Raw genomic sequence first — 23,745 nt, 5'->3', positions numbered from 1 at the left:
GGCCAACAGAGGGGCCCATTGTTTCTGTCTTCTGGGGCTCTGTTGTTGCAGCCTAGTCCCAGGGTCCAGCCCCAAGGCACTCCCAACTGTCGCTTGGGCTTGTTTGATCGGGGTGGGAGGGACAGGGAGCGAGCTCGGATACCCGGCTGTACCCTTAAGACTGGATCTCCAGACCGGCTCTGCTGACGAGGAAACTGAGGCTCAGAGAACCCAAATGACGTGTGGGGAGTTAGTCTCATCTTGGGGTCGCCAAAGATGGGGAGGGGAGGGCACACGTGTGGCCTCAAGTCGGAGAAGTCATGGATTTCATTAGGTCACAGACTGCAGGGCCAGAGCACGCCCATCCCATTTTACTGGAAACGGAGGCCCCAGAGCGGGGACGCTTGCCCAAGGTCACACAGCGCGCCTGCCGCAGAATCAGCGGGGAAACCGGGCATCCCTAGGCCTCAGCCCTGAAAGAGACCGGGGGTGCGGGTCGACTGGAGACCGGACAGTGGGTGGCCCCTCCCCCGGGGCGGAGCGATTCCGCACGTTCCAAACCTCCGTGGCGAGCCTGGTGAAAACTCGGGCGGCCCACCCCCTAGGGGGCGTGGCTTCCCGAGTCAGCTGAGATTCCACTGGGCCTTTGTCTGCGAAGGCGGGACTTTGCGCTTGATGGCCGTTGGAGGCTTGGCCTCCTAACTGCGGGCGCGCTCACTGCGGGACTCCATCCCTCTGTGACGCTGGCGAGAGCGCGGGCGGGGCGGAGTCAAGCCCGCCGGAGCTCCGCCCCCAGCGGAGACGGCCGGGGCCGGGGGCGTGTCCTGGGCGGGGCCGTGCCCCGCCCCGCCCGGTCGCCGAGCAGTGGCCAGCGCAGGGAGGGCCCGGCCCCGGGATGTGAGTGAGGCAGGGGTGGGGGCGCGGGGTTGGGCGCCAATCCAGGCCCCCGGGGTTCCCAGGGGTCCCCATGGGCGGGAGCGCTAGTGCGCGGGCTACCCGGCGGGCTCGTCAGGTGCGTGCCCAGGAACGGCAGGCGAGGGGCCGCTCAGGCCGAGTGAGTCCAGGCCGGCCCCGCGCCACTTCTCTGCGGTGCGAGGTGCAGGCCACGGAGCTCCGACCTGGCCTCCGTCCCTCAGGCGACATGCGCGGGTCTGACGTCTGTCTTATCCCGGGCTCCGCCGGCTGTGCGGAGGCCCCTCGCCCTGGCAGCAGCTGGAGCCGGGTTTCTGGTCCCGGTGCGGCGGTGGCTGCAGAGGTGTAATGGGGTGAGAGTCGGTGGGGTGGTGAGCTGCGCGGCAAGGCCGAGGTGATCTCCATCCCTGGCTGCGGGTTGGGCCACAGCCTGAATGAACCCGGACTTGCTGTTTCTGGGAACCGTCACCCCCACCCCCAGTTCTAAGGGATAGGGCGCTTTCTGTGCTCAGCTGTTTGGATGCATTATCTCGCGACAGCCCCATATTTTACGGTTAAGGAAACTGAGGTCTAGGGCCACGCGGCTGTTTAGCATGATTGTTATAATGTGGAAGTGAGATGCGGAGCTCTTGCAGCCAGGTGGACCTGGGTGAACTTTGGCTGCTGCACAGATCTGCAGTGTGACCTTGGGCACGTATGGTTCCCTCTCCAAGCGTCTGTTGCGATGGTGGTGCCTACCTCCCAGAGCTCCAGCGAGGTTTGGGTTGGATAGTGCTGGGAAAGAGCCAGTGCTCAGTAAGGAGCTGCTCTCATGACTGTTGTTACGGTTGCTGAATGGCGCTCTTCCTGCCACCAAGGGAGAGGGAGCTAGTGGTACTGGGTCAGGGCTGTGGGGTTAGTACAGTGGGGCTGCAGGGAGGAGGAGGATGCTTTCCACACTGAGATTGCCCCTCTCTGTGTCTGTCCCTGTGCACACGGAAGGCCTCACGCAACTCAGCTGTACCAGCATGTGCCGGAGTCGCGCTGGCCCATCGTGTATTCCCCACGCTACAACATAACCTTCATGGGCCTGGAGAAACTACACCCCTTTGACGCAGGAAAATGGGGCAAAGTGATCAGCTTCCTAAAAGGTATGCAAGGCCCTATGAGACCCTACATGTGTTTCTTCCAACCCACCTCCCCCACACCAGTCCCCGGCCCCTCCCGGTGTCCTCCTTTCACAAGCTGCCATCTCCCTGGTCCAGGCTCAGTCCTCATACTGCCTTCCACCCATGGTGGCAAAGGGGCTTTTGAACACAGGCTTGTCCTGTCTCTGTCCGTGGAGGCCCATAGAAGGGAAGCTGATGAAGGATGGACACAGGGAAGCTGAAATTTAGAGGAATCCAGTGCTTGGAGAATCCAAGAGGTAGAGAGCCTTTGCTCCAACCCTGCTGATTACAGATGGAGGAAATTGGAGCCCAGAAAGGTTAGGGAACATGCCCAAAGTCACACAGCTGCTAAGTGGCAGAGTGGGGTCTGGAATTCAGAGCTCTAGGCTCCCACCTTTCACAGCTCATTCCACTGAGTAAGGTGGTACTCTGGAGTATGCTTTCAACTTCGGTTTGTAATCCAGGGGTCTGGTTTAGGTGGGAAATTCGGGCATCACAGTAGGCTAGTGAAAGAATATTCTCCCTTTCTCCTGCATTAGGGGTTCTTTAATTGACAGAAGTAGAGAATGTTACCTGGCATAGGATAAGGCATGCGGAATCTTTAAATCACACAATCCTGATCACACCGTGGAGAAAGTTTCACTTTGGGGCTAACCTGTCTTTAACACTGAAGCCCATCTCCCCTTTTAACAAATCTAGAGCAAGCCACAGCCTCTGCACATCACAGAAAATAGAATCAAATGATAGATTAATAACGGTTTGTTTTTATCATATATGTATTCTATTTTTGGTTAACTTCTATTTATGGCAACTGATACTGAGTTTCCATTTACAACTGTGACCAGAATGAGTATTCAAAGAAAACTCTTTAAGTAGAAAAGAATACAAGTGGGGAGCTAGGGCTGTGAGAACCCCGGCAAGGTGAGTGGGGCCAGCCTGCTGCTCATCTAGCTGGTCTCTTGCGTTCTTGACTGTGATCCTTCATGCTCTGTTTCCAGCAGAACCGGCCTGAGTCACTGCCCCCATTGCCCTTTCTCGGGATCCTGCATTACGCAGCAGCTCAACATAGGGTTCCTTGTCTCCCTCCTCTCTGAGCTGACAGTCCTCCTGAGTTCTTTCCTTTCTCCTCTGAGGATGTGGGTGGAAAGGAGGCAGGGGCCACATGGTGAAGGCCTTGGGAGCTGCCAAGAAAAGAGCTGGCCCTTTGCCCAAAAGCGATGGGGAGCCATGGAATGTTACTGGGGCGGGGGGGGGGGGGGAGAGTAGTGAGTACCTTCTGTCTGTGGAGCTATATTGGGTAATGTATGGAACTAGTTGGCTTCTACTGGTTACACATTAACACAGTTTCCTTAGATAATGACCTTGTCCCTTTGATTTCCCTAGAACCTGGAGCTGGATGGTCTGTTCTCACTGTGCCCTAGAGCACTTCCTGCTCTTGGCTTCAGTGTCGTCTTTTGCAAAACAGAGCAAATCTTGTCTGGTGGTTGTGAGGGGTGATAAAATGCTGCAGTGTTTCCCAAACATCAATTATTTGCAAACGGCTATTGGGACCTTGCCATTTCCTCATACCACCTGCTCCGTTATTTACTTTATATATATATATATATATATATATATACACACACACTTTTTTTTAATCGACTTAGCCTGTGCTTAAAAAAAAAAAACTTAAACGAACTTGTTTTAAAAGGAAACATTATATCATCTAAATGGGAAAAGCCAGTTTCACTTGCCATAAATAGGAAGTCATGGTTAAAAAATAAATGCAGGAAAACTGTAATTCACTTCAGGCTGCTTCCTGTTGCCTGGCCGTCTGCGAGATTGCTGCTTTTTGGGTTAAAAACTGGGAGATGAGCAAGGGTTTAGGCAAGCCTTAAAGAGAGGCCACACCACACGGAGCCTCCCATGATGTCACCAGAAGATGCAGGGAGAATCCGGAGAATCAAAGTGAGAGTCAGCATTAGGGGTCCGTGTGTGCCACCTACCTCGACTGCTACGTGCCCAATGTCTGACGCCCTTGGGCCCTCAGGCCTGGTGTTGTCCACCCTGGCCCAGGAGGCGACCCATTCTTGGAAGCCAGAGGTTGCCCACTGCCTCCCAAGGCAGGACTATAGCAGAGACTAAGTCTGCAGCCCTGTTGGAGGAGTGGTCTGGAGCCAGGTCCACCTTCCAGTCATCAGGGAAGCATGGTGCCCACTCTGTGGTTTCAGAAGAGAAGCTTCTGTCGGATGGCATGCTGGTGGAGGCGCGGGAGGCTTCGGATGAAGACCTGCTGGTGGTGCATACAAGGCGCTATCTCAACGAACTGAAGGTACAGGGGGCCTGGGGTGAGGGTTGGCCAGAGCAGAGAGGCAGCTCAGCCTGGGGAAGCGCAGCCTCAAGGGACCCCATTCCTGCCCCTCGTGCAGGGGGGGAGCATGAGAGTCTGTGGACCCCAAGAGAAGGAGAGAGTGTCATAAAAAAACAGATACCAGGATGGGCTAGGCTGCTCCAGGCAGTAGTGAGCTCCCTGTCCCTGGGGATATGGGATCAGGGATGCTCATTTGGTGGGGTTTGAACCTTCATAGGTGTTTTGGGCCTGTACCTTAGTGCCTTTGAATCTGTGTCCTTTATTTTTATTTATTTTTTAAAATTTATTTGACAGAGAGGGAGAGAGAGAGAGACAAGCAGGCAGAGGGAGAGGGAGAAGCAGACTCCCCACCGAGCAGGGAGCCTGATGTGGGGCTTGATTCCGGGACTCTGGGTCATGACCTGAGCCGAAGGCAGATGCTTACCCAACTGAGCCACCCAGGTGCCCCTCAATCTGTGTTCTGTGAACAAGCCTCAGAGACCCTTGCTGACATGCTGGGTTGAGGGGACCCCCAGTCCCTTGTCCTATCCAACCAAAGCTGTCCCATTTAGGTCTATTTTTATATTGCTCTGAAGTATAAGACTCTGTTGTACGAACTTCTACTGCTAAAGACTTGTTGAAAACAGTTGGGCTAAAAACTCGTGTGAAACTCCCTGGAGCCAAGCAAGGAGTGTAAACAAGTTGTCAGACAGGTGGTGGCGGTGTATGGGGGTCAGCTGGGGAGCTCCTGCCCCTTCCCAAATGGGCGGCTTGCTACTCAGCTACACTGTGGGCCCAGCGTGGCCAGGGTCCTGGCTTTCGAAGAGAAGTTCGAAATTCAGGTTAATAAAGCAGCAGCCCCAGGTTTCTTAATGTGGCCACTCCCCGAGAATTTTCAGTACTCCCTGCAGACCAAACCAGGCATATAGACTACCTGCTTGTGACTTCTTTCTAGAAGAGCTCACAAAGCTTTAATGAGTGCTTGTGAGTCTGAGGCCCCTAGGTGGGGTGCTCCCCTGGAGGGGAAGCTAGGCTGGGGGGGGTTGCATCAGAACCTAGTACTGCCAGCCCACTCTGGCAGGGGGATGGTCACGGATGCCACAGGTTCTCTGCCAACAGTGTGGGATCCCAGATCCCTGACCCCCAGCTCATCCTAGACTCAGTAGATGCCAGAAGTCACCAACCCCTCCCCGTGTGCCCCCTCCCTCCCTCTCATAGATGGAAAAGCCTAGGCCCAGAAAGAGGCTCCACCTGCTCAAGATCACCCAGGAAGTCCAACAGCCAGCCCTCAGGGAGACCCCAGGCTGGGCATCTAGTCAGTCTTCCTGGTTCCTGGTCATAGTTGCTACCTACCCTCCTCCCCAGCTCTGGCCTGAGCTGTGAGAATTCTAGATGGAGCTGTGACAGTGTCAGCTCATGAAAGATTACCAGGAAGAGGTTGAAACCTGGCTCCTGGGAAAGAGAGGTGTGCAAGACCTTGGCAGGAAGCCCAGTTCTTGGCTGCCCTGGTTTTCTAGGGCCCAGACATGCGTGGTCACAGTCCACAACCCAGGAGCTGGGCCAGGAAGACACACCTGCCAGAGTCCAGAGGGTGAGGCTGTGGAGCAGGGACAGATGGCAATGGGGCAGGGCAGGGAGAGACCAGAACAGAAGGGTGCCAGGGTGGATGTCATGTGAATGTACCAGGATAAGGCTGGGGGTAGGGGGAATAGACTCCAGGACCCCATCTCTTTGAGGAGCCTTCAGGAGAACCGTGCAGGGCTCCCTCTGTGCTTGGCCTTGGGCCCCCCAAAAGCCTAAGGCAGCTTACTGTGTATAAATAATAATAAAGTGTCAACAGCCGGAGACCCAAGTAGAAAATTGAGGTCAAGGGCAGGAGGAGAAGTCAGATATGTCAACTGAGAGGATTAGCCAAGATGCTATGATTGAGCTCCTGGATTTGCCTTTGAGCTCCCTGGCAGCAAAAGCAAATGGAGAAACATGAGGATTCCCACAGCACTTACTAAGGAGAAGTACACAGTCATTCAGCACATCTATATCAAATACTGACTGTGTGCTGGGTGCAAAACGAAAAATAAGCAAGTTCCCCTGGTCACATGGATTTGTATTTTTGTTGTGGAAGACTGAGAATAAAGAAATAACCGCACAAGAGCATTTCACAGAGCACCAAGGGCTGGGAAGGAAAGAAAATGGAGGGTAGCTGAGTGAAGGGTGAGGGTGACCGGGTGGTCTGGGAAGGCCTCACAGAGGTGAGGTTTGAGCTGAGACAAAAGAATGAGGAGTAGGTGACACTGTTGTGGAGCTTTGAAGGAAGAATATTCCAGAGCCACACGCCAGGAGGGGGAGGGGACTTTGCCTGCTAAAGGGGAGAAGGGTGCTTGAAGTGGCATGATGTGGTCAGGGAAGCTAGAAATGTCAGGCCACATGGGGTCTTGTGAGCTGTGGGAAGAGTTTGGATTTTGTTCCCGGTTCTGTGGGAGAATGATACAGTGTGAGGTACCCTTGGTGAGCACGTGGACCCATGCCCATTTCAGGCATTTTGGCCTTTAGGGACCGTGGCTCAGGAACATCCCCCTTGCCCCTACTCATCCCCTGCTTCCCCCCCACCCATCTGCAGTGTTTCTTTTCTTTTTTCTCTGCTGTGGGCACCTGGGACAGTGCCCTGGAGAGTTCCTGCGGGTTTCCCCAGTTGTTCTGTGTGTGCTGTGGGACGGAACCCTCTCCCCTGCCCCACCTCACTCTGCCCCTCTGTTCCAGGGCTCATTGAGCACCTACTGTGTGCAAGGCCCAGAATTGGCCCCATTGATGGTGGTGGTTGGATTGGGCCAGTGCCGGGTTTTTTGCCTTCTGCTAACCCCAGTGACAGTCTGCCCGGGGTGTGGAGTAGCTTGATGTGAATCCGACTTTGTGCAGTGCTTGGAATACATTTATCCAGCAAGTATTTTTTTTTTTTTAATCAAGTAAGTATTTAATGAGCACTGTGCTATGTTCCAGCGAAGACAGGCTAGAACTAAAGAGATGGAGTCCCTCTCCTTAGGGAGCTGGCATTTAGGTGGGGAGAGTCAGTCCATACACATGATAACAATCAAGTCAATGATACAGTGTGTTACAAGGCTCTCAGTGCTGTGGGCAGAAGTACAGCAGGAAAGGAGGTGGTGGGGACAGCAGTTTGAAATAGGGAGCCTTACTGTCATGTGATCATGGACTGAGAGCAGTGAGGGAGTGAGCTATGTGGGCATGTGGAGGGAGGGCATTCCAGGTAGAAGCATGAGCAAGTGCAAGGGCCCTGGGGCCAGGGTATCTCCAATGTGTTCTGAAACACTATGTACCATGGGGATGGGAGGAAGTGGAAGTGGAGGGGAGACTGGCAAGAAATGGGGTCAGAAGACAATCAGGGGCCAGACCACACTGGGCCCTTTGTACCACTGTGGCTTTGCTCTGAGGGATGTGGGAGCCAAGGAATGTTTTAGGCAGAGGGAGATGATCTGATCTAGGTTTTAGCAGGGTTGCTTGGCAGCTGTAATGAGATGAGGCTATCAAGACAAATGCAGGGAGATCAGTGAGGAAGGAGGTTTCCACAGTAATCTGGTGAGAGGCTCTAGGCTCTCAGACTAGGCTAGAAGCAGCAGCGATGGATTTTGAGGGAGTTGTAAGTACGCAGTTTGTTATGAAGTTGAAACAATAGAATTTTCTGTTATTCACACTGGGTATAAGGCATGCAAGAGAAAGAGAACCCAAGGACACCTGAGCCTCAGGAAGTCTGGGCACCTCTTGGGCCTAGACATGACCTCACAGCCCTCAGAGTCCTGTCCGGAGGGAGACAGACCTTAGCTGCAGAGCATTGGGGAGGAGGGGGGGTCTGAAGTCTCAGAGAGTCTCTGGGGAAGTGCTCCCCCACCCCGCTGCTGCCTCTGATTTTTCTCTCTCTTATCTCTTCCTCCCTGAGGGGACTCTTTTCTCCTTATTTATGGTAAAATTCAGATAGCCATTTTAAAGTGTAAAATTCAGTGGTCCCTGGGTGGCTCAGTTGTTAGGCATCTGCCTTCAATGTAGGTCATGATCCCAGGGTCCTGGGATCCAGCCCTGCATCAGGCTCCCTGCTCAGTGGGAAGTCTGCTTCTCCTTCTCCGCCCCCCATTTGTGTTCACTTTCTTCCTGTGTCTCTCCCTCTGTGTCAAATAATTCAAGAAAATCTTTTAAAAAAAAGTATAAAATTCAGTGACATTTAGTATATTTACAATGTGGTGCGAACATCGCCTCTAGGTTCAAAACATTTTCTTCAGTTTGTCTATTTCATCTTTTGTTGCTTGTGCTTTTGGCGTCATATGTAAGAATCTATTGACAAATCCAAGGTCATGAAGATGGACCCATTTGTTTTCTTCTAAGAGATTCAGTTTGTGTTTAGGCCTTTGATCCATTTTAAATTAATTCTTGTATATGGTATGAGGTAAAGGTTCAACTGTAGTTTTTTGCATGTGGCTCTCTGGTTTTCCCAACAATCATTTGTTGTTCTCCATTGACTAGCCTTTGTGCCCTTATAGAAAATCAACTGGCCATAGATGTATAGATTTATTTCTGGACTCTCTATTCTATTCCATTGATGCATATGTCTGTGCTATGGCATTGTCACATTGTTTTGATACTGAAGATTTGTAGTAACTTTTGAAATTTCAAGTCCTCCAACTTTGTTCTTTTTCAGGTTTTTTTTAATCTTTATTTTTTTTTTTAAGATTTTATTCATTCATTTGACAGAGAGAGAGAGAGAGAGATCACAAGTAGGCAGAGAGGCAGGCAGAGAGAGGGGGAAGCAGGCTCACCGCCGAGCAGAGAGCCCGATGCGGGGCTCAGTCCCAGGACCCTGAGATCATGACCTGAGCCGAAAGCAGAGGCTTAACCCACTGAGCCACCCAGGCGCCCTGTTTTTGTTTTTTAAAGATCCCTTGAGATTCCCTATGAATTATAGGATCAGCTTCTCTATTTCTGCAAAAAAGAGCATTGGGATTTTGATAGGGATTGTGTTGGATCTGTAGATGAGTTTAGAGAATATTGCCATCTTTAAAATATTAGTTCTTGCAACTCAGGAACATGAGATATTTTTTCATTTATTTAGACCTTTAAGTTTTTTCAGCAGTGATTTGTAGTTTTTAGGGTACCAGTCTTGGACCTCCTTAAATTTAAAGTTAAATTTATTCCCAAGTATTTTATTATTTTTGATGTTATTATAAATGGAATTACTTTAAAAATATTTTATTTATTTGAGAGAGATTGAGCACTAGCGGGGGAAGGGCAGAGGGACAAGCAGACTCCCTGCTGAGTGGGGAGCCTGATGCAGGACTTGATCCCAGGACCCCAGATCATGACCTGAGCTGAAGTCAGATGCTTAACCAACTGAGCCATCCAGGTGCCTCTAAATAGTTTTTAAATTTCCTTTTTGGATTATTTATTGCTAAGGTATTGAAATACAACTGATTTTTGTGTGTTGATCTTAGATCCTGCAACTTTGCTGAATTCACTCTTTAGTTTAATAGGTGTGTGTGTGTGTGTGTGTGTGTGTGTGTGGTCTTTAGGGCTTTCTGTCGCTAACATTGAGCCATCTGTGAATAGGCATAGTTTTACTTCTTGCTTTCCAGTTTTTCTTTCCTAATTGCTCTGGCTGGAACTTCCAGTGTGAGGCTGAATAGAAGTGGCAAAAATGGGCATCCTGTCCTGATCCTGATCTTAGGCTGGAGATTTTCCATTTTTTAGTACTGTGTATGAGGTTAGCTATAGGACTGTGTGTGTGTGTGTGTGTGTGTGTGCACGCATGCATGTGTACATGATAAATGCCCTCTACCAGGCTGAGGGAGTCCTTTCTATTCCTGGTTTGTTGATTAACTTTTCATGAAAGGGTGTTGGATTTTGGCAAAGGCTTCTTCTTCATCAACTGAAATGATCATGTGGCTTTTCCCCCTTCTCTTCTTTTGCTCCCGCTTTCACTGATGGAAAGTTCTGGCCCAAATGAAGCAGTTGGGGTTGTAGCCATCTCTCCCCTGAGAGCCATTCTTGGCTTGGATTTCTGAGGGTAGGGTCCACCTGAGGAAATCAGGCAGCTGGAGAATAGAGTCTTGCAGAGCTGAGAGTATGGAGCGGAGTGGTGGGGGTGGGTCCCAGGGATGTCGTCAACCTCAGGTATGTCCTGCTATCTGTGGGGTCCCCAAAAGGCTGGCTGGGCATGGAGGCCATGGTACCTGGCCAGGCCCTGAGATGTGGAAGCTTGTAGGCCATGTCTTTTGGTGGGCAGGGGGCATTAGGCTAGGGCAGACCTCCCTTGTTCATGTCATTCATTCATTCATTCATTCATTCAACATGGAGGGGGTCAAGTTCTTTAGAGCAGTGGTTCTGAAACTTGCTTAAGCCTTGGAATCCACTGGAGGGCTTGTCATAGCATGGATCACTGGCCCCACTTCCAACGTTTCTGAATTAGGAGGTCAGGAGAGGAGCCTGAGAATCTGCATTTTTTTAAAGATTTTATTTATTTGAGAGAGAGTTTGCACGAGCGGGTGGGGGGAGGAGCAGAGGGAGAGGAGAGAATCTCTAGCAGACTCCCCGCTGAGCACAGAGTCTAACAGTGGGGCTTGATGTCATGACCCTGAGACCATGACCCAAGCTGAAACCTAGAGTCAAACACTTAACCCACTGAGCCACCCAGGCGCCTCAGCAGTCTACGTTTCTGGCAAGTTCTCAAGTGCTGGTGCTGCTGGTCCAGGAACTACGCCTCGGAGAGGCACTCCCTAGAAGCTGGGGCTACCAGGGAAGGGGGTGCAAGGGATTCCCGAAGGGCCAGCTTGGCGGTGAAACCTGTAAGAGCAGGTGGGGGGCAGAGAGGGTAGGGGAAGCTGGGAGTGCCTGTGGGGGTTCAGCAGAAGCGTGGCCTCGCCTGACCCCAGGAGGGATCCCCTTTCCTTGTGCCATCTCAGGACAGAGGGCTGGGCTGTTCTAGCCCCTTATCTGCCAGTTACTATTTGGGGCTCTCCTGGGTGGCAGGGTGAGGTGGCCTCCTCCGTGGAGTGTGAAGGTAGGGAAGGTAGAGAACTGGGCATTGTCTGGATGGCAGGAATGGGTGTTTGCCTGCCCTTCCTGGCCCTGGCCCCCTTCTAGAAGAGTCTGGTAACAACAGAGACATACTGTGATGTCAGGTAGAGACAGGTGTTCTTCAGAAAGATGAGGCAAGGCTGGGGGCTGTGGGGGGAGCCCAGATGGGGGTACTTCAGATGAGGAGACAAGGGTAGGCCTGGTGGATGGAACTAAGTCCTCCTTTTAGGCCTGGTGGGGAGGCGCTCCTGGTTCATGGATGAGGAGGTAGGAGGGAAGTAAAGGGCCATGTCCCAATTCACACAGCAATGGCAGAGCCTCTAGTTGGACTACTTTGACGCTGAGGAGGACTGCTGAGCCCTGTCCCCACCCTAGAAGCTTCTAGCTCATCTCTCAGTGTTCTTGCCTGGGGCCAGGCTCTTCCAGGACATGAGCTTCTGGCAGATCTGCTGCTGGGCCACAGGTCCCAGATAAATTGTTTGCCCTTCCTCTGTGGCCCCTCCCCACCCTCCCTATCCTCCAGGGCTCAGCCCCCCTGCTCCCCCGCCCCCTGGTTTATTTTTCAGCCTGGTTGCTGGTGGCTTTTCTAGAGCACTACCATCCAATAGAACTTTCTGACATGCTAAGAATGTTCTAGAAGCGCTCTATCCAGCAGCCACCAGCTACATGTGGCTATTGAGCACTTGAACTGCGGCTAGGGAGACTGAGAAACAAAATTCTTGTTTTTTGTTTTTTTTTTTTAATCAAAGTATGGTTGACTTTTTTCGTTGAAGTAACAAAATTCTAATTAAACACTTTTCAAATTAATTTAAAAGTATAGCCAAGTAGCCACATGTCGCTGATGGCCACTGGATGGGATGACATGAGTCTAGACCATTGCTGCCTTATACAGAAACCACGGTGGGGCCCAGGAGAAGTCTACACCATCTTTCAAGTGGATGCATTGGCAGACATCCACCTTGGCCAAATCCCAGACATGCTTCTGGTGACTTTACACCTGGCCCATGTACAATTCATCCTCTAGCCTAAGAGGTTCCCTGTGTTTCCCAGATGACTGCCCCCTTCAAAGGTCAGTTTGAGTTCTATAAAGATGAGCCAAGAAAGTTTCTCACCAGAAAGTTTGGGAGGTGGGGTGAAGCAAAGTTCGACAGGATTCTTCACTGCACGATTTAGAGCTTTTAACATGCCAGAGTGTGTTGTGAATTTCCAAGGGGTGGACAGCAGGAACAGTGTTTTCCAGACTTCTTTGACGTGGAACCCTTTCCTGATGGGAGTGCTGAGCTGGACAGGTGCTGTGGAACACAGTTTAAAAGACCCCTTTGGGGCGCCTGGGTGTCTCAGTTGGTTAGGCAACTGCCTTCGGCTCAGGTCACGATCCTAGAGTCCCTGGATCAAGTCCCGCTCAGTAGGGAGACTGCTTCTCCTGCTGACCTCTCCTCCTGCTCTCTCTCTCTCATCCTCTATCTCAAATAAATAAAATCCTTAAAAAAAAAAAAAAAAAAAAAGACGCCCTTCTCGTGGCTTTTGCGTCTCAAGCGGATCTCTCTGGAGGCCAGGATAAGGTTCCATTTTCTTTACATCTTTATTCCCTGCTAGCTTGTGAGGGAGAGAGAGAGGGAGGCAGGGACTTAATGTGTTTCCCTCAGTGGCTCACTTGTTTTTATACCGTTTATTCAGAGAAAACAGTGGCCCCGTGCCTCCCACGTGCCAGGCCTGTGCCGGGCAGTGGGATTGGCATGCTGAGCGGGCAGAGCTGGTCACCTTCTGCTCTCTAGGTCTGCCCCCCCACCACATGTGCACATGCATATACACACACATACACACACACATACACACATGCATGCATGCACACATGTACCTGGAGGGGTCTTAGAGCTTTCCAACCATCCTGGTCTCACATCCAGCACCCCCCACCCACAGACCCTGCGGTGCCCTCCATGTTACAGCCAGAGGCCTGGGGCTTCAGGAAGGCTGGCTGGGCACCTCTCTTTTCAGACCATGAGTGGTCTGGGTTCCATGGGCCATGCTCACTAGCTCCTTCACTTGAGCGAGCTGTCCCTAGCCTGGGAGGGGTGCCCACACAGCTGGTCAGTGCAGTTTGAGGCAGCTTGGGTGCCCATCCCACCTGGGACCTGAAAAACGTCTTCCCTGTTGGCCACGGTGGCTGCAGCGGCCCCTGCAGGGGTTGATGTGTACCTTGTCCTGCCCTGACCCTGAAGTGCACTGTCCGGCTAAGGGGCCTGCCAGGACCTTCCCAGGCATGTCCCCTTTTGTCTCACCACATCCTTGGCCTCTTCTGTTCCCTCTCTGCTGGTTCCTCCCCATCGTTGAACAGGCTCGGGCCTCCTCTGCCCTAAATTTCCTCTCCTGGCGGGAGAACCCAGTGGCCATGCTCCCCATTCTCAATACCTCTCTTTGCTTATTCCTTCCTGAAACTTCTCTGCCCAGCCTCCCGAACGCCATCCCTCTGCCCCACCCCCAACCTGTCCCAGGACAGCCCTTGATTATCCCAGTGGGCTACACTTCCAGGCCTGACCCTTCACAGTTGGAGTCTTGGGGTTCCAACCTTGCATCCTTGACCCCTTGGTCTGCCCCTCCCCCTTGTGCTATCTGCTAACTGTTCCCCTCTCACCTCTCCCCGACCCTCATTATCTCTCACTTCCTCCCCCGGGCAAGCTGCTGCTTCTGTTTAGGTTCCCCTAATTGGTCCTCCACTGCAGCCAGGACAGCTTGGGAAAGTGCCATCTCATGGCTCCCCACTGCTGTGACCAGGCTATCTGAGAATATTCTCTGGCAGCCCAGGCCCTATGTGACAGGCACAGCCCAACGTCTTGGGAGCCTGTACTCACTTTCCAGTTGTCTTTTCACCTTTTCCCCCCGACATCTGGGCAATTCCCGTTCACCTTCAATCTTGGCTTCAAGGTCACTGCCTCCAGAAAGCCTCTCTTCTACCACCCGGACACAGACAACATTCTCCTTTAAGGCTCTGTCGCAAATAAGTGTCTCCCCGCTAGGCTGCGAGGCCTGTCAGGAGGACAGGCCTGGGCCGGCCTTGGAGCCTGCTGCCTACCAGGTGCTCAGTAAATATTTACAGAGAACCCTGGGCCCCTCTGAGGCTCTGCCTGGGGTCAGGGGAGAGCAGGGGGCGTAGATCCAGGAACATTCTCAACCAGGCAGCAGATCGTTCAGGACCTGGGTGAGTGGACATTTGCCCAGGGTCCAGGGGAAGACTGTGTCCTGGAGCAAATGCCTTTTGGATACCCTAGACTCTCCTGTGTCAGTAGCTGAGATGAGGGCCTAGTACCCCTTTTGAATGGAGGTCCAGTTTCCAGCGCATGAAGAGGTCATGCTGGGCCAGAGGAGATCTTCCCAGGTCAGGGCCTCAGTGTCTCCCCCACACCCCCACCCCGTTTTGTACAGGTCCTGGGTCTGCTGCCCATCAATGGTAGTCCTCTGCAGCTCTTGTTCTGGGCACAAGGGGGCAGCCAAGGGCTTTGGAGCACTGAGGAATGTGGGCCAACAGCTTTAAGGAAACTCATCTTTACTGAGCCCAAATCTGGGGCGGGGGATGCTCTCTCATTTCTGATGAAAGGAATTGTGTTAAACTGGAAGTTTACCAGGGCACCTTGAAACCGGCATTACAAGGAATCTGATTTCCCAGCTGCAGCCTCTGAGGTCTGGGCACAGCAGTGGGAGGTCAATGGCCTGCGTCTCTTTCCACAGTGGTCCTTTGCCGTTGCGACCATCACAGAGATCCCCCCAGTCATCTTCCTCCCCAACTTTCTCGTGCAGAGGAAGGTGCTGAAGCCCCTTCGGACCCAGACGGGAGGAACCATCATGGTAGGTGGGGAGGCAGGGGGAAGGAACTGCTGGGCTCGGGACCCCCAAAAGTCTCTGGGCTTTTTCCTACCCTGGGCTTCTCCATCTGGACTACTCTCCTCCCACTTTGTAGTTGAACAAAATCCTGAATATTTGTCAAAGCACAGGAACAATCACCCTTTCTCCCAAAGCCTTTCCCACATGAGCCAGGACATTGAATTCCTTGTTCCTACCCCCGTTGACCGCCTATTAGAGTTACCGTATTTGCTGGTATATAAGATAACCAAACCCCCATGACTTCAGTTGTGGGTGACGCTCCCCTCCCCCTGCATCCTGGGTGTGGCAGTAAAGAACACTTCCAGCAAAATTAGGTTTCATATCCCCTATGTAGCTGTCTTTAAAACTAGCCACAGGCTGCCAAATTAACTGGTGGTAGAGGAACATTAAAGTTTTAAACATGGGATCTCATCCAAAGCTGGACCAAGACCTGTTGATTTTCTTTTCAGCTTTGCAAATTTGTCCCTTTTTTTTATTTATTGGGGTTTTTGGTTTGTTTGTTTGTTTGTTTATTGGAATATTACTGCCCACCCCCAAATGATGATTTCCTACAGGATTTTGGTATTCAGTCTGCTGTATTTCCATAGGCACAAAATTGTCTATTTTCCTTTAAAAGCCCTGTTGAGATCTTTGTCAGCTCCTGGGTGATCATAACTACTTAACTTCTATTTCTTCCAGTTTCTTGGCAAAATTGCCAAGGGGCTTATGCATTGCACATCTCATATGCTAGCCAGTCTGGTCCTTGCTTCAAAGACTGAGTCTGAGCTTGCTGGAGGATGGGTGCCTCCTGAACCCCACCTCAGAGATCAGCACTACCTCAGAGCTGGCTGGACACAGTGTTTATGGAATGAATGGGGGAAGCTGGGAATGAATGACCGAGTGGGGTTATCGATTGCCTGTGCCCCTCACCCTGTGCTTGTTTCCAAAGGCAGGGAAGCTGGCCATGGAACGAGGCTGGGCCATCAATGTGGGTGAGTGCCCTGGCCGGCCTGGCCTGCTGGGTCCTGGGGGCTGGGAGGGCCAGAAGGAATCTGAAGGCAGCCCCTGTGAGTTGAGAGGCTCTGGTGCCTTATTAAGTGGGATTGAGGGAGGGTATGTGGCCATCTGGTGTCTGGGAGGGACCGGCTAGTCCCTCCATCTGGGGTGGGATCCTTATTTAAAGGAGTTCCCCAGATGGCTTCCCTACCCTGCCTTTGCATACTTCCAGTGATAAGGAGCTCACTCCCTCTAAAGCCTTCAGCATTCCCTAGGCAGCCCCAGGTGTGGCTGAAACCTGCAGCATTTCAGAGTCTTTTCTGAAAAACTCCATAGGCCTCCCGGGGCCCAGGACAGTCTGCATAATGGGCAGACAGGCCCAGGGTTAATACCATGTCCTTCTCAGGGGCTTGAGGGCCAGCACTCTGCAGTCCACTGGACTCTCCCGCAAGATTGGCTCAGGGGAAGGCTGCACACATATTCCTTGTCCTGTCTTCATCTGTCCCTCATGGAGGCACAGCAATTCACAGTTAGCAAACCTCTTTACTGTCTGGCTTCTCATTTAAGCTGGGCATTGTTGTTGTCGGTACCATGGTATGGATGAAGAAATAGGTATGGGGAGATGCCTGGTGGCTTGCTCAGAGTCCTGGAGCAGAGAACCCCTACCTTTGGCTGTCTTGGTGCTGCCAGGTAGCCAGCATTAGGCCTGGCCTAACAGTGATGTTACGATAACACCACTAAACAGGTAATTGAAGAGACGTGCCTGTGTGGCTGCAGCAGGGTCCTCATGAAGACCGAGGGAGCCCCTTCCTGCCTGGAAGATATTATGACCTGGTAGAGCTTAAGAGCCCAGGTCTTGATCCAGCCTGGGTTTAAATCTTCGTTCTGCCATTAGTGAGCTGTGTGATCCCAGGCAAGGTGCTGGTTTTCTGTGTGCCTCAGTTTCTTCATCTGTAAAATGGACGTGATGGTAACAGTGCCCCCACTTGGGGCTGTAGGGAGGTTTCAGTGAGCTCTGTGCCCCCTTAGGAGTTCACGATTGGTTATTATCTTACTGTTAAGATCCATTGACAGCCTCTTGGTGGGAGAAGAGGCAAGTCCTTTGTAGCTGTGGGCCCTGGACTTGAACTGCTGGCTGGAGCAGCTGTTGGGCTCAGTTCTAGAGGCCCCTGAAACTCAGGCTCTTGTTGGGGCTGCAGGGCAAGGGTTTCTCAGAGTGGGGGAGAGGTTGGAGCCTGACTCTGGTGCCCAGGGCCTCCCCATTGCCATGGACAGCCATGGCCAGCAGATGGCGCCCTTCCTGGCCGTGCCTTTCTACAACCTGCAACATGTGGGCGGTCCTAGGATAAATGGGTCTCCCAGAGCCCCACTGCCCCATCCTGGCATGGGATGTCCCATGGAGGCAGGCATGGCCTTACAGAGGCAAGGGACAATTTATTGCCTTGGGCAGGATGAGCTCCTGGCCCCTGGTGGGTTGTGATGGGCACTGGGGGCTGACTTGTTGGGATAGCCCGAGAGGTTTCTTGCTATGGACAGAGATGGCTGTGATGGTACAACTGTCTCCTGACTTGGGCATGGCGACACTCTCAGGTGCTTGGTTCACTTGGCCAACCTGGAGTTCCAGGAGCCTGTCCCTGGGAGCTGAGTGGGCGTGGGCTGTAGGCAGGAGGTAGGGGTTGGAGGAGGGGGAGGACGGTGCAGGGCCCTGACCACACCACGTGTGCTCTCCCGCAGGTGGCGGCTTCCACCACTGCTCCAGTGACCGGGGTGGGGGCTTCTGCGCCTATGCGGACATCACACTGGCCATCAAGGTGCGCCCGAGAACATGTGGGGCCTCGCCTCCAAGAGCCCTCCCTGGAATGCCCTTGCCACCCCCCACTGGGTGTTCTCCTCCACATTACAGAGAAGGAAGCTGGGTCCCAGGAGGGGAGGAAGCTGGGGGGGGTGCCCATCCAGGCTGGGACCGGACACGTGCTCTTCTGCGTTGTCCCTGCTGCGGGGAGATAGTGAGGCCTCTAACAATGGTGGGGTCAGGAGTGGGGCGGCCCATTGGTCAACAATATAGGGAGCACATCATTCCACTGGAGGGAGGAAGAGTGGGACACGATGACGGGGATGGCTGGTTCTGGCAGGCTCAGCCCTGCACCAGCCACCACTTGCCCTCCTCACCTCATTTATTCCTCCTCTGCGCGGAGGAGGAGACTCAGACTGAGAGAGATGAGGGGCAGGGCGGGCACTGGCCTAAATCTCTGTTGTGACTGAGCTGCCTTTAGCCACCCTGTGCCTTGCCTGGTTCTGGGCATCAGGAATGGGGCTGGCACGTTCCCTGTTCTCAGAGGGTACACAGACCAAATCGGGGAGGGGAGGGCAAGCAGGTCAGCAGACCCTGGCCATTCAGAGAAGGGGACACACACACACACACACTAGACCTTCTGAGAGGGTAGAGAAGGGGAAGGAAGGCTTCCCAGAGAAGGAGGTGTGAGAACTTGGCCTTGTGAGCTAAGACAGAGAATGCAGAGAATGAAGTTCCAGGCACAGCCGTGAGGGGATATCCCCCCCTCAACCCCTACATATTTCCCTAAGGATCTCCAAGGCCCTACTACCCTGCTCCTGACCTCCAGCCCACCAGGGCGCAGCACATGCTGCCTCCTCCAGGGGGTCTTCCCAGACCATGCCCACATGCTTCTCCCGGGTGGGTGAATTCTTTGCCTGGTGGCCTCATTGCCCACAAGTGTGTCTGGCCTCCTGCCTGACCCCTCACCAACTAGGAATCCTCAAGGGGCTATGTCCTCTGGTCTGTCTGGGTCCTCACTTCCTCTTCCCCTCCGCTGGTAGTTTCTGTTTGAGCGAGTGGAAGGCATCTCCAGAGCCACCATCGTTGATCTCGATGCCCATCAGGTGAGTACCCTGTGGGGGCTGCGGTCTTGTGGCCCTGCCTCCCAGGCCCCCCTCAGCTCCGTCACACAGCGCCCCACTGTGGGGCTCCCTTCCCCCTGGGAACATTGCCAAGCTCCAGGCTGGGCCTCTTCCACTCCCACCCTCATCTGCCTCTCTCCTCGCTGCCCATCTTCTGCACCTTGGACTGGAAGCAGAGGGCTGTCTTTGTCCCTCTGCCCTGCTCAGCCCACCAGGCACTGGGTCTTCCTCATTGCTTCTGTCAAACCCAAGGGTCCTTCCTCCCTTCTGGTTGCCCAACACACCAGGCTGAGGCTCTTCCTAAAGCCCAGTCTGGCCATGCCCCTCTCATGTTCTGAAGCCTGCTGTGGCTCCCTAGTGCTTCCTGGTCAGTTTGGGGTGCCACCCCTGCAGATAGCTGAGGACTCCTGTGGACCTGTCCCTTAGACAGAGGCTCACATGCATGATTCAGGGTTGTTGGGGCTCGGGGCCACTACTCAAGAACTCACTGTCTGGGGTTAAAGCAACAGAGTCCTCAGGACTCCAAATGTTGGGCTGGCTCCTCTGGTCAGACAAGGCCGGACCTGAAATGGGCTCTCAAAGACCTCCCACACCCCTGCTGTTGTGCCTTTGTGCTGGTGGGTGCCCTGCTTTGGTTCGGGGGGGCGGGTGTTGTCCAGTGACAGCAAGCTCCGGAACCAAGTCATACCTGCACAGCCCTTTCCAGTTTACCTTGTCCATCTCTGACCCCCGCTGATCCTACTGCAGACCAACGAGGGTGGTAGGGCTAGAATTCCTTTCTAACTCCATGGAGAAGAAGCTCAGAGGGCTGGGGCTCACTCAAGGTCACACCACAAGACCATGGGGCTGGGATTTGCGGTTGAATTCCAGCTCTGCTGCTTAACAGCCAAGAGACCCTCTGCCTCCAAGGGCCAGCTGAGCTGCCCAGGCACGTGGACTGTTTCCTGGGGTGTGTGCGGGGGTCCTGGCCTTGGCGAGGGCACCTGCATGTGAGCAGCTTTCATGCCTTCCCCATAGGGCAATGGGCACGAACGGGACTTCATGGGTGACAAGCGCGTGTACATCATGGACGTCTACAACCGCCACATCTACCCTGGGGACCGCTTTGCCAAGCGTAAGCTGCCTCCTCTCCCTCAGCCCTAACTGCACTCATGTTTGGATGGAGCTCTCTCTCCTGAGTGTTCCCTATATGCTGGGCTCCCCAGAAGTCACTTCAGTTATCCTCAGCTTCCCTGGGAGGGGGTGGTGGCTCCCATTTTACAGACATGCAAACTCAGACTTAACTCACTTGACCCATCCAAGATCGCATAAACCTATCCAAGAAACAACACATGTGGGACCTTATACTAGGGTAATCACCAGAAGAAAAATAGAACCCCTCCTCTGTAGGTGCTCGTCTGGTAGAAAACAGGGAATGACAAAAAAGAAACAAGAGGAAAAATAGGATAAAGAGAAAATGCAAAGTAAGATGGCATAAACCAGGTCAAATATAATGGTGGTTAAAATAAATGCAGGTGGGTTAAACTTACCAATCAAAAGGCAGAGATTCCCTGATGCACTCTGAAAACACAGTGCCCTGGCCACTTGGCAAATAGGGGACATTTATGCAGGAATGGGACTTTTATGCCTGTGGATCTGCTGAGGGAAATTCAGCCCCAGATGTGGCCCAGGGTCCCGGTTTCTGAAATGAGTCTCGAAGGTGCTGGATTTGGGCCTGAGGGCACAGCAGGGTGTCCACATTTCTGGACAGAGGCTCAAGGAGGCAATGAGATCAGATGTCCCCCACATGGGTCCCTAAATCCCCAGGGCAGAATGCTTTAGCTGAAGTCCCTTCTCTCCCTTGGCCCTCCCCCCTTGCATTCTTGAGCTCCATTTGGGATGGAAGAAGGCGGAGCAGTGCTGGGGACCTTGACCCTCCTGAGCCTGTATCCCAGCTTTGCACCCCCCCTTGCCCCCCGCTCTTCCTGTCTCTCCCTCAGAGGCCATCAGGCGGAAGGTGGAGCTGGAGTGGGGCACAGAGGACGATGAGTACCTAGATAAAGTGGAGCGGAACCTCCAGAAGGCCCTCCAGGAGCACCCGCCCGACGTGGTGGTGTACAACGCGGGCACAGACATCCTGGAGGGGGACCGCCTTGGGGGGCTGTCCATCAGCCCACAGGTGCCTCCCGACCCGGGGGGATGGGTGTGCCCCCCCCACCCCGGGGTGCTTCTCCTGATGTGGGGGAGGGGCCGGGCAGGACTTCCTGGACAGAACCACAGGACCCAAGCCCTCCCGCCTCCCTCCACAGGGCATCGTGAAGCGGGACGAGCTGGTGTTTCGGGTGGTCCGTGGCCGCCAGGTGCCCATCCTCATGGTGACCTCTGGTGGCTACCAGAAGCGCACAGCCCGCATCATCGCTGACTCCATCCTTAATCTGTACAGCCTCGGGCTCATTGGGGCTGAGTCCCCCAGTGTCTCGGCACAGAACTCAGACACACCCCTGCTGCCCCCTGAGGTGCCCTGACCACGCTCTTGCCCTTCTGCTCTTCTGCGCGCGGCTCCCTGCCTGCCTCAGCCCCGCCCGCCCCTCAGTGCTTCTCCTTTTCTAACCACAGGGGTGGTGGGGGCAGCAGCCAGGAGGTGCCGAGGGGCGGGGGCCTGACCCTGACTGGGCTGGCCTTTGGGGCGGTCCCTCCACTCTCCCCACTGGGTGTCCCTCTGTGGGTAGGGGCGGAAGACAGGGCCTGAGTCCCAGAAGACCTCGGGGTCATGGGTCTAACCAGGCCCTCCAGAGGTAGGTGGTTTCGCCAGGAGGGAGAACGGCAGGTGAGGCTTTGGGGGCACAAGTCATAGGATTTGTTTCACCCTCTCCTCACAGCAGGAAGGGTACGAGGAGCTACGGGCGCCCATGTGAGTGGGGCCAAGAGCTGGGGGTTGCAGGTAGGCCTCTGGGGGTGTGGGGTCTGGATTCCCAGCCGGCCGGAGCCCTAGGCCTGGATGTGAGGGGTGGCCGGGAAGGGGGTGCCAGTGCGTTTTCTCATCTGGTATTCCCCTTTCAATAAAGCAAGCGCTGGACTTACTTTCCCGGGGCTCCTTGGTGGGGATAAGGGAAGGGTAGGATCTGAGGAGCCCCAAATCCATGCTTCAGCCATTACCTTGCCTGTTTAGGGAAAGTAGCAGGTTTTGGAGGAAGAACATTTGGCTCTGTGATGGACCTCAGCACTAGAGGCTTGAGGGGGCTTCCAGCCCCAGTGGGGAGGGTACAGAGGAAGATGAGGCCCAGAAGGGGACCTTGGGGATGGGGGCAGGTGGCCAAGCTGGGACCCGAGGCCCCAAGTAAGGACCGAGGTGCTGGTGGCCAGGCTAGAGTTCCCGGAGGGAGGGCAGAGGTCTCCATCCTGGCCTGTAGGTTGTATGGGTAGGAGCTAGGGCAGGGCCTTGCGTTGTGGGGGAGGGGGCTATAGGCCCCACTGGCCTCACCCAAAGTGCCCAGGCCCTGATGGCGCTTGGAGTCCCAAGGTCCCAAGTGGGCCCTGACATCTGGTCTTTGAAATGCTGCAGACCCTGACCTTGTTCTCTGCTCTGATCTGAAGGGGACACTCAGGGTCCCCCAGGAGGCTGGGTGCTGGGGGTGGTATCCACCCCTCATTCCCTGGGTGTGTTCTTAGACAGTGATCACAAGTGGGGGGTGGGGAGGGAAAGTGGGCCAGCTGAGGCTTCCCTGTGCCCGACCAACCCCACCTGGGGGACTGCTGTTCATTACCATTTGGGGGTACTCTTGCATTCTCTCACATACTCCCTTGGTGCTCTCTCTGCTGGAGGACGGGGGAAGGGTTTCAAAGGCATAAACATCAAAAAGACAGACCTTCTGGACTAGACCTTGAGGCACTAACCGCGCACTTGGACTCCCACACCTGCCCCCCGCCCTTGCCATTGGTTTCTCTGCACCTGACTGAAGGTACCTAACATCCCCTCATTTCCACCTGGGGCCTGCAACATCTGGGGGCAGGCAGTGGGCTCGCTTCATCACCATTGAGCTTCTGTTTGTAGAGAACCATAAAGGCTGTTCTCGACCAGATTGGCTGCTGTGTGTTCTTCAGGGGGAGGCTTCCTTACCTCCTTAGGATTAAAGGAAGTAAAGATTTAAAATTCACACAGCGTGAGGCCTGACCTCGAGAGCTGCTCAATAAATGCTAGTATTTTCATTCCATTCTTGGAGTCCAGTGAAGTAGGTCATTGTTCCCATTTTACAGATGAGGCAACTAAGACCAAGGCATTCGCCCCAGGCCACATGTGTGCTAACACCCAGGTTTGAACCTACCTCTGCCACATACTGAAGTATGTGTTCTCGGATGCCTCAGATTTGGCAGGAGTGAAGGAATGAGGTAGGGGTTGTTGATCTCCTGATAGAGGAGGGCCCAGGGTCTGGTAGTGATGTGTGGGGAGGGGAGGCAGGTAGGGCTGGGCTTTGATGGTGGCTGTGCACAGGTGGGGTGCGGTGGGGGGTGGTTTCCAGCCATGGCCTGTGGTTAGAGCGTGTGGATGGAGCACGGGGATGG

At 53.8% G+C, this 23,745-nt stretch overlaps 1 protein-coding gene across 4 annotated transcripts; it reads left to right on the top strand.

Annotated features, from left to right (window-relative positions):
* Positions 1-740: 740 nt before the first annotated feature.
* LOC116863039 (histone deacetylase 11) lies at positions 741-23,261 on the top strand. 4 transcript variants are annotated; one of them, XM_032850526.1, is made up of 10 exons: positions 741-876; positions 1,873-2,021; positions 4,250-4,350; positions 15,163-15,279; positions 16,244-16,286; positions 18,025-18,101; positions 19,126-19,188; positions 20,224-20,320; positions 21,186-21,364; positions 21,495-23,261. In XM_032850526.1, coding segments are annotated over exons 1-10 (1,044 nt in total). In that variant the 5' UTR covers positions 741-874; the 3' UTR covers positions 21,711-23,261. The 4 variants fall into 4 exon arrangements, with proteins under 4 accessions (XP_032706417.1, XP_032706418.1, XP_032706416.1 ...); XM_032850527.1 differs by lacking the exon at positions 741-876 and adding an exon at positions 887-991; XM_032850525.1 differs by lacking the exon at positions 741-876 and adding an exon at positions 1,133-1,244.
* Positions 23,262-23,745: the final 484 nt, after the last annotated feature.

Source organism: Lontra canadensis, unplaced genomic scaffold (assembly GCF_010015895.1).
Source record: "Lontra canadensis isolate GAN:19392208 unplaced genomic scaffold, GSC_riverotter_1.0 scaffold474, whole genome shotgun sequence".
Taxonomy (NCBI): Eukaryota; Metazoa; Chordata; class Mammalia; order Carnivora; family Mustelidae; genus Lontra; species Lontra canadensis.
This window is presented reverse-complemented; position numbering and strand designations above follow the sequence as displayed.